The sequence below is a fragment of the Tauraco erythrolophus genome, chromosome 5 (genome assembly GCF_009769465.1).
Source record: "Tauraco erythrolophus isolate bTauEry1 chromosome 5, bTauEry1.pri, whole genome shotgun sequence".
NCBI lineage: Eukaryota > Metazoa > Chordata > Aves > Musophagiformes > Musophagidae > Tauraco > Tauraco erythrolophus.
The window spans coordinates 64,231,871-64,242,182 of NC_141469.1; the positions used below are offsets into that span (position 1 = coordinate 64,231,871).

The 10,312-nt window shown below is 44.4% G+C and overlaps 1 protein-coding gene across 1 annotated transcript; it reads left to right on the top strand.

The window, feature by feature from the left end:
• Window positions 1–1,607: 1,607 nt before the first annotated feature.
• On the top strand, window positions 1,608–10,146 carry HPF1 (histone PARylation factor 1). Its single transcript, XM_086612103.1, has 8 exons — window positions 1,608–1,664; window positions 2,817–2,976; window positions 4,545–4,731; window positions 5,253–5,351; window positions 6,412–6,562; window positions 7,272–7,359; window positions 7,966–8,138; window positions 10,015–10,146. Exons 1-8 carry the CDS (start codon window positions 1,608–1,610, stop codon window positions 10,144–10,146), a joined length of 1,047 nt encoding a protein of 348 aa, XP_086468229.1.
• The last annotated feature ends 166 nt before the right edge of the window (window positions 10,147–10,312 follow it).

The window sequence follows — 10,312 nt, forward strand, 5'->3', positions numbered from 1 at the left end:
TTTGCTATACTAGAAATTATGGAGTGAGACTAATATTAGAAAACATTTCTCAAAGTAACCTCAGGGCAGTACTCTTCATGCTTTTCAGGAATAAAATGAGGTTTGTGGTTCATTAGTGAGCTTTTTGTACCTTGTTTCTGCTTAACCTCAGGTTACGAAACATAATCCATGCCTTAAACAAGGTTCGGATTTGAGATTTAACATTCCTTCCTTATGTGTGCAGGATTTTATAAGCAAACAATGTAATATGGATGTTGATTTAAATAACAATTTTTCCAGCTGGAGGAGAAGAGTTTGTCACTGACTGTCCTGCATCTATATGATGCCAACCCGTGGTTTCGATGAAGTGCCTAGCTGTTCTTACATACAGGAAACAACATCATTAGTCAGGATAAAGTTTCTTGTGACACTGCATGTAACTCTTAATGGTGAATGCTGTAGACAGATTTAAAATTATCAAGCTTTCGTGTTAGTTGCATAACTGTCAATGTCACGTGGTTGAAAGGCACTGCAGCTCCTCCCTAGACCTGAGCTAATAATCGATACCACTTAGAACTTTAATGAATTACAGGATAAAAATCCCTGCTGGATTTATGCTATTTATGCATCTTTGGTGAACGCACACTGTACTCCAGAAAGCATAATGTAGTTTAGCTACAGGAATTCTACTTTAAATAAAACCACTGTGATCTGACTTACTGAAACAAAAAAGCAAAGGCTTATATAGAACCAGATTCCCACTGCTGCTTCTGGTGCTATTGGTTTTCTACGCTTTTTTTTTCTATGCAGAGTATTTTGGCAATATACTTAAATGAGTGGATGTTGCATAATATTATGTGCTTTCCGAAACTGAGGAATGTGTCCCACTTGCTCCATGTTGCACACTGCTGCCTTGGTTCTTTCATTGGAAGAGAAATTATGTGATGACACTTCCATATCCCTAGCAGCAAATGCTAAAGCAGAGACTTAGGGGATTGTTGTGTTTGGCTTCTTTTCCTGTGTACGGAAAACTAGTATCACTTCCTCTACCTCTTTATGTTTTTAGCTCTGAAGGGAAATATTACATTTGATACAGGTAGCCTTTTTTTGTCTCATCCCAATATATTACTATAACTTGTATCACAGGAATCTGCATGTTATGTGTAATAAGAGTTAAAATTTAAAAAAGCGTATATACGCATTGCTGAGGTGAGCTAACCTACCACTGAGGAAACACGGCTGTGAGCTTCCCGCCTGGACCTCCAGCGCCTCAGACGCCGCGAAGGTGGCTCCAGCTCGGAGCTAACACCGCCTACGGCTGCGCGCCCTCTTCCCGCCCCTCCACTCCTGCTCCTTAGGAACAGGCCGGCTCGGGAGCGGACGCGCGGATGTAGAACTGCGCGCTGCCTTCCCGAGAGCGCTAATTCCCGGGCAGCAAGCGGCCCACGCGGGAAGGAGAGGCGCTGTACGGACCCGCCGCCGCCTTCGCGGGCTGGGGCTGGGCCGCTGCCCTGCGAGCCCCGCCCCGTTCCCCCGCAGCCCCCTCGGCGGGCGGGCGGGGTGGGCGCAGGCGCAGCGCGTGCCCTCGGAAGCGGCGCGCGGGCGGGCGCGATGCGGGCGGCGCGAGCATGACAGGTGGCGGGAAGCGGCGGCCGCGCGGCGCGGCGGACCCGGCAGGCGAGCAGGTGCCCGTTAGCGGCGGGGCGGGGGGACTTGAGGGGGCCGCCGCGCCTGAGGGGGCCGAGGCCGGCAGCGGGCCCCGGCCGGAAGGGTCGGCAGCCGCTGCCTGAGGCACCCGCGGGCCGGGGCCGAGCTCCGAGGGCCGCGGCCGGGGGGCGGCAGGCCTGTACCGGCGCGGGTGCCGTGCCGTGGCGCTAGGCCTCAGCCTGTGCCGCGCTCGTGACGGTTTGCTCCGCAGCCTTGCGGAAAGCCCCGGGGCCCGTCGTTCTCCGGCGCGGGAGCCCCCTCCCCGCTACCCGGGCTTCTCCCGGGTGACCGCCGCGTTTCAGGTGTGCTGCGAACAGAAGCCGCTTCCTCCGCTCGGGGTGTCTGCGGCTGCGAGCGGGTGCTTGTGGTGTAGTTGCAGGTGATGGCGGCCCTCTTACGAGGTGAAATGTCTGCCTCGCTGTACTATCCTAACCAGAGAAAAGAAACCTTGCTTTTGTAGTTATTATTCTTTAAAACAGGGGAGACTTCTTGGAGTCTTATGTGGGAATGAGGTGGTCGAGGTTCCTGCTTCAGCGGTGTGCGTGCCTGAGTGGATCGTTTCCTAGCCTGTTTCGGTTCATGTTACAACATTTTTTAAAACAACTTAAACTTTAAGCTACTTTTAAAATTCTGTGCTGTAAACTCTACCAGTTCAGGTGTTGACTAGTTCAGATAGTAGAGACTTGGAGGATTTTTGTTGTGTCCTTTAGCTAGACATGACAAAATAGTATCCCTACTTCCAAGTGTAAAATACACAAGATTCTTGGATACAAGCTGCTGTGTGACTGGAAATGGTAATTTTAAAATAACATAGAACTTAGATTAAACTTTGGGATTACTTAGTCCTTTGCTTGATTAACTAAAAAAAAAAAAGTGCTTCTGTTGGTTATATTGACCCATTAATATCAAAGTAGCAGTTTGCTGTTTCATACATGTTTAGCACGTGTCTCAGATAATGCACTTCTGAGGGATTCTGTCCAAAATAGATGTTCTAACTGGTGTATATACTGGCTTAAGTGATAAGCGTGACTTAATGGTCTTCGTCATTGTTCCTCCATTAAAACAGAAACTTTGTAAAATCCTCTAGTAGGACTGATAGGAAGCAACTAAAGAAACTTTTTCATCTGCAGTGTGAAAAAAATGGAGATGTCAAGAAGAGAAAGTCAAATCGGGCAGATATCCCTGATAGTCTTCGTCAAGAAGCAGAAACATGCTATCGACTTAGGCTGCCTGAAGACTTTTATCAGTTTTGGAAGTTTTGTGAAGAACTAGATCCTGAGAAACCAAGTGGTGGGTTTTAAAATACTTTTTGCCTTTTCTAACTTGCACTCTGAAAAACAGTCTGAAGGCAGGCAAACCAGAGGTGGTCAGATACATTCTAATGCTGCTTCGGTTTTCAATTAAGATGCAGGATATTTTACCTGAGTGTGAACAATAATACTGGAGATAATCACAAAGATGCTGGTACACTCCAAGCTTGCTAAAATATAATTACTGAAATCGTGTAGTACAAAGGGACTAAATATTGTCTAAATCTGCCTTTCTTGCAAGTACCTTTAAAATGTTTAGTAGGGAACTGAAGTTTCCTCATATAAATCCAGGTTTCAGCTTCCTCAAATTTATTATATAACAATGTGGCATCTCTAGGTGCTCTAGAAATGAGTTTCATTTTGAATCATAGAATGGTTTGGGTTGGAAGGGACTTCTACAGGGCGCCTAGTCCAACCCCTCTGCAATGATCAGGGACATCTTCCACTAGATCAGGTTGCTCAGAGTCCAGCCTGACCTTGAATGTTTCCAGGGATGAGGCATCTACCATGTCTCTAGGCAACCTGTTCCAGTGTTCCACTACCCTCAGCGTAAAAAATTTCTTCCTTTTATCTAGTCTGAATCTATCCTCTTTCAGTTTAAAAGCATTACCACGTGTCCTATCGCAACAGGCCCTGCTAAAAAGTCTGTCCCCAGCTTTCTTATATGCCTTCTTTAAGTGTTGAAAGGCCACAATCGGGTCTCCTTGGAGCCTTCTCTTTTCCAGGTTGCACAACCCCAACTCTCTCAGCCTTTCCTCATGCCCCAATCATTTTGTGACTCTCCTCTGGACCTGCTCCAAGAGCTCCACATCCTTAAGTTGGGGGCCCCAGAGCTGGATGCAGTACTCCAGATGGGATCTCACGAGAGCAGAGTAGAGGGGCAGAGTCACCTCCCTTGTTCTGCTGGCCATGCTTCTTTTGGTGCAGCCCAAGATATGGTTGGCTTTCTGGGCTGCAAGTGCACATTGTCGGCTCATGTCTAGCTTTTCACTCACCAGTACCGCTAAGTCCTTCTCTGCAGGGCTGCTCTGAATCCCTTCATCCCTCAGCCTGTATTGATACTGAGGATTGCCCTGACCCAGGTGCAGGACCTTGTGTTTGGCTTTGTTGAACCTCCTGGGGTTCCCAAGAGCCCACTTCTTGAGCTTGTCCAGGTCTCTCTGGATGGCATCCTGTCCCTCAGGTGTGTCAACCCATCCACTCAGCTTGGTGTGGTCTGCAAACTTGCTGAGGGTGCACTCAATTCCACTGTCTGTGTCACTGATGAAGATATTAAACAGTACTGATCCCAATACAGACCCCTGAGGGATACTGATTGTCACTGCTCTCTGAATATTGAGTGTTTGACAAGTACTTCTTTTATTCAGATAGCTTTTATTTAAAAGTTAGGTTGTACTTCTCATAAGAACATCTCAACTTTCCTTGTCTGGTAAACAGTGTTTGACTGTTTGGATTTATGGCAGCTTTTGATACCTGAGTGATACAGGAACTTCTTGGTTTAGATAGGTACCCACCAGAAAGTAAACCAGTTCATGCTTTGCTTTTCAGATGCACTTGTGTCAAGTGTTGGACTTACACTGGTTGGGCCGTATGATATTCTGGCTGGAAAACACAAAAAAGCAAAATCAACAGATCTGAACTTCAATCTTCATTGGAGATTTTTCTATGATCCCCCAGAATTCCAGACTATACTTGTTGGGGATATCAAAACACAGTATCACATGGGATATTTCAGGTATTTTATTTCATATATGCTCTTGCTGGACTATAATTATGTGTAGCTTTTTCTCCTCTGTTTTCCATGAGACAGGATTTGAGAACTGTGTGCTATCACCAAACAAGAATCTTTCTCTTCTTTAGTAGGATATTAACACATGGGTTGATATCTTTTATTAAAAAAAGATCGAAGATACTGGAGTTGAAGACTAGATTTAAATATTTATTAAACTACTTCTCCCAACCCTGCAGAACACCTTCATTTATTAATCTTTAAGTTTGGCCACAATACTCAGAAGAAAAAGCCAAGCCTTAGGAAATAAAGGAAACGTGTATATTCTCTCTGCATGTATTGATACGAGCTCCTTTCAAAGCTGTGCTGTAAGATTTTTTTTTTTTTTATAGAGCTTTAGATCTAAGGGTATTTCTTGTTAGGTTTCTGAAAGAGATGGCAGCATGGTGAGGAGGCAAATTAATTTTACTTTAAAATAGGAGAAATGAGCACAGCTTGACTATTTGTGTATACTTTTTCATAAACAGGGATGTGCCAGATGAGCTTCCAGTGTGGGTTGGTGCAAACGAAGCTAAGAAGGGCTGTGTGATTTCACAAGTTGGTGATAACGTCTTTGCTGCAGTCAAGTAAGGTTCATATTTACTTCTATTTATAAAAAGTAGAGTAGAAGAGAAACTATTAATCTGAAGATGTGATGTGGAATAATGCAGCTAACTCTTGAGTCTTTCCTTCTCAAGAAACCCTCACTTATTATCTGCTTCTGCTAGCAAGTTTAATGGTACTCTGAAGAGCCTTAATAGGCTTCTTGACAGTGTTTTGCTTTTACAGGTTAAATAGATAAGTGTTAATTATCTCATTCTTTAAATATATTGGAAGGGATAGAATCTGGGGGGGGGGGAAACCCCTGACCTCATTGGGTGTATTAAAATACTTTATTAAGTAAAGAAAGGGCATCCCAAACAGTGGTGAAGGAAATCTGAACATCGTACTAAATAAGCAGCATCCAGCTCTTGTTCTTGCCTATGTGAGAGTAGGATATTTTTGTATATGATGAATAACTACAAGTACCACCACTTCTGGCCTGGGGCAGGATAACGTTTATATGGATGTGTAATTCAGTATGATTCATGGAGCTTTACATGGTCCTGCATCGTGAATGTAAACAACAGATTTTTATGACCTGTCAGTTAAAAATGGAAGGCTCTCTAAGGACAGACGTGTGTCAGTAAGTGAAAGCATACTGAAGAAAAGCTTTTGCAAAAGAACCCTTGTGTAGTGCAGAGTTAAACGAGGACATCTGTGTCGAAAGCACCATGATGAAACTCATAAATATGTATTTATGTGCATGACTTGCATGACAAATAGTGTACACGGCACTGAAGCAGCAAACTGAATTCTTAAGATAGAAAGATGAACAGCTACCGAGTCCAGGAGAATCTTCAGCTCCTGCAGATTGCATAAGGTATAGAGTAATGCAAATGCAGATAGGAAGTGCCAAAGCACTGCCTGTGCCAAGCTCGTTTTCTTTCTTCTTGTTAAGAGGCTTGCATTCCCAAGTCTGGGTGCATAAATAAACCCACGACTGCTAATCTTCATTATAAGATTTGGAGGTTTAGCGATTAGAAGGGTATTCATTCTGTTTGTTTTCTGTTAAACTCCCTTAAGACATGTTCCTTCTGTTTGCAGGTTATTTTTGTCAAAAAAACTTAAGGAACTGACTGATAAAAAGAAAAATGCTATTTTGAAAGACATAGATGAAAAACTGACAAGGACAGCAAAAGAGCTGGGTTATTCTCTGGAACAAAAAACCACGAAGATGAAACAGAGAGATAAGAAAGTATGACTACTTTCCTGATCCACTGGAGAAAACCGAGTTCTGTTAAACTTTCTTCATTTACTTGCCTGTTGTTTTAATTTTTTTTTTATTTCTCCTCCTAGTCAATAAGAAGATGGTTCACTTAGGAATTCCCAGAGCTAATCAGCTCTCTCTATAAAACTTCAAGAGAAGGAAAATTAATACAAGTGTGTTCCAAATAAAAGAATTAAATCAAAACACTTCACTCTAATTGAATGCCAAGCTGTGGCTTATTAAAAAGAAAAAAAGGAAAAAAAGGGGAAATGGTCTAAAAACTAAACCAAATGGGAAGCATGGAGAAACATGCTTTGAAGTGAAGCTTCATGTGAACAGTTAGGTTGGATCTATTGGAAATGGGAACATTAAGGATGATATGGATTAGTAATAGAGGTTTTTTGCAGACCTATCAAGTAATTATGGCAGGAGGTGACTAAACAAATGTACAGTGCTATGCAAGTGACTACAAGGATTCCTAGATTTCAGAGCTTGGCTGTAATGGAGTTTCCATTTATTTTAAACTTTAGTACTTAAAAGTAACTGCTATATACTTTAAAACTAAGTTGCTGTCCTGGAGCCTGGAAACTATATTAAGTTTGACCACCAGCAGTTGGGCGTGAATGTTGTTCAGTGAGGTTTTATGTCGCAGTATTGACTTGCAGTGCTGTATTCCTTTTCCTGTCTCTTTATTTAGGTGGTGACCAAAGCGTTTCATGGAGCAGGCTTAGTTGTTCCTGTAGACAAAAATGATGTCGGGTACAGAGAGCTTCCCGAAACAAATGGTAAATACCTCTTTTACTATATTCTTTTGCTTTACTTAAGTAAACGACCTTCAGTCACACAGCTACTCTGCAAAAACCAAACTGCATTCGTATTTCCTACTTGAAGAATATGAGCAGTGGGACTAAAAGGCAGAAGTCTTAACCATCACACTTGAGCTCAAAAGTATTTTCTTGAACTGAACCAGATGAGCATTAATGAACCACGCTAAATCTGAAATAAGAATTCCTGAAGTAGTAGTTTAGACAATCCTCTTTTCTACAGGCACAGCCATGCAAAAAGTAGATCCAAAGAACTGATCTACATTCAGAGATTTGTGGGTTTATTTTTTTATTCCCTCTCTCCTCCCAGTGTTCTAACCAGAACCAGTTCCTTGATGCAAGTTCATCACACAAATGCTTGTCTCTGTGTGGGGAACTGAGACGGATGGGCACGGGGCAAGAACGAGCAGTAAAGGAAAGGGGGAAGCATTTTCACCAGCAGCCCAGGGTGTGCCCACTTAATCTTGATGTGTGACACATGGGTATCTTTTTGCCACAAACTACTTCTGTACGATACTAAATTTCTTTATTTAAACATCTAAATATTTCTGCTTTTGTTTATTGCAGCTAATCTTAAAAAAATTTGTAAGGCCATTGTTGATGCTCCTACTGATGATGAGAGACTGAAGGCCTTTGCGCCCATCCAAGAAATGCTCACCTTTGTTCAGTTTGCTAATGACGAATGTGACTATGGAATGGGATACGAACTGGGTATGGACCTGTTTTGCTATGGATCACATGTGAGTACTACAACAATCACACTTAACAAAATTATGCGTTATGTTATGTGTGGACTGGGAGTTTTTCAGTGTCATAGATCTTTATTCCCAACTGTATTGCACAATTATCCCTAGGAATCATGAAAGTCTACAAGACTATTCTTAATTTGTGAAGACTGTTTAAAAAGTCACGCTTATGACACCATTCCATATGGAAGCACAGTCTTGTAATCCAGAAGCATCAACTGTTATTTGTTGTGCGTAATACAAGGAGCTGTTATTAGACTCCTAAAAATGCAGAATGTCGGATCCAGATAGCCCCCTATCCTCAGCTACCTGTATGGGTGCAAGTGCTCATGTTCAGCTGGATCTGGAAACACACTGATGTTTGTAGTAACCCCTGCAAAAAAAAAAAAAGGAACCTCAGTCAGTCGGCTACCTACACTGCCTGTATGGCTGCATAAGAGTTCCCAGCAGCTAGCTGCATCTCTGAATTTCTAATCTCTCTCTGGTTCTGTGTTAACAAAGAATATCACAAATAAGCTGACTGACTTACTAGCACTTAATCACAAGCAAAGAAACTTGTTCTACTTTGTTCTTTACTAGCCACTGCACCCTTGATGAAAAGGGTCATGTCTGTAATAAATATATGGCTAGGAAATAACACATAAAGAAGCTTCAACATGTAAGTGTAATATGAACAGATGGTCATCGAAACACCCATGCAAAATAGCTTCTTTTAGTAAAAACAGTATTGCCTGAGGGGTGCCCTGAAGCATCATGTAGAAAGATAAAAAGCTTTCAATACTAAAAGTAGGCCCAGAAAAGTTGTGCTAAATGCTAGTTAAAATATTTAGCCACTGAAATGAAGGACAACTCACTGCTCTGTCTGTACTCTCTTAAAACTACTAATGTGTTTCTTTTATTTCCTGCCCTGCTCTCGTCAGCTCCCTACAGCATCTGAGAATGTGCTGTATTTTCCTCTGCTATCCTGCTTATCTGGACTCTTTCTCCACTGACTAAGCTGCTTCAGCTGCTTAATTCCTTCCTGCATCTGGAAGGGCTGTGAAGGAAACAGTTAACTTCCAGCTGGCTGAGTAGGAGGAGGCAAAAGCCTGTCTTTCATGGTTTGGTGCTGCTCCGCATGCGAGATTAACCACAGACAAACTTGTGCAATGAGTAATTCACAGCATTGTGACGTGGCCTCATACCCATCTTCTGCAGCAATTTGACACAGCTGTAATTTTGCAGCTGTTTTCTGAAAATAGACACCTTACTTCATGTTCTGGTTTAGCAATCAGAAAAGAAAAATGGGGTTCATACCTAATTATTTAGGTTGGGTCCCAGCGTTTTTGCCTGTCTGTAGATGCCCAGGGCTTTCCAGTTCTGACCCGGGCTCTGCACGCAGCGCCAGAACAAGTGCAGACACATTCACTACCTGTAGCCTCGGACACAGAAAATGACTTCAGCCTCTTTGCCCTCACAGGAGGGGTGCAGTGGGCTCACGCATACACTGACTGTGGCAAATGCTAAACGTGCTCTGGCTTTCATATGTTTGAAGCCGTTAAATGGTGACTGAGTGCCAGGGTGCTCCCCTCGAGCTGTGCACGGTGACAACACGTGGGCCCTCAGCTGCAGGTGCGACAACCCCGTGCCTTAACAATGGTTCCCGGCTCCTGCATTGCTAAAACCAGATTTCCTTCTCTTGCCGCAGCATGCTGTTCAGGCGGACTGACCTCGGTGCGGCCGGTAGCGGTGTAGCACGGGCACTGCCCGCTCCCTCGGGGGTGGCCGAAGCCAGCAGCTTGCGCACGGCCGAGCGCAGAGGTGAGGCTGCTCGTGCTGTGTATCCGCGGCCGCTGACGGCCGGCCTCTCTGTGTTCCCTCTCGCCTGCAGTACTTCCACAAGACGGTGGGGCAGCTGCTGCCCCTGGCCTACACCCTGCTGAAGAGGAGCCTCTTCGCCGAGATCATCGAGTCGCACCTGGCCCGCCGCCGGGAGGAGGGGCTGGACCAGCTGGCGCCCTGAGCCGCGCCGCGGGCGCGTCCTTGGCGGTTCCGCGCGCCGCGAGGCTGCCGCGCGGTCAGTAAAGCGTTTGTAAGGACTGCGTGTCGCCTCGTGCTGCCTGCGCGCGCTCGGGCGGGAGGCGGCGGCGGAAGGCAGAGTCACGTGCTGCTGTTGTGGCAGCCGGCGG

Bases quoted from the DNA above. Each gene is read 5' to 3' on its own strand.
- HPF1 (XM_086612103.1), top strand. From the start codon at position 1,608: ATGACAGGTGGCGGGAAGCGGCGGCCGCGCGGCGCGGCGGACCCGGCA. The intron at 5,352-6,411 runs GTAAGGTTCATA...TTCTGTTTGCAG, and splicing joins AACGTCTTTGCTGCAGTCAA to GTTATTTTTGTCAAAAAAAC. The intron at 6,563-7,271 runs GTATGACTACTT...CTCTTTATTTAG, and splicing joins TGAAACAGAGAGATAAGAAA to GTGGTGACCAAAGCGTTTCA.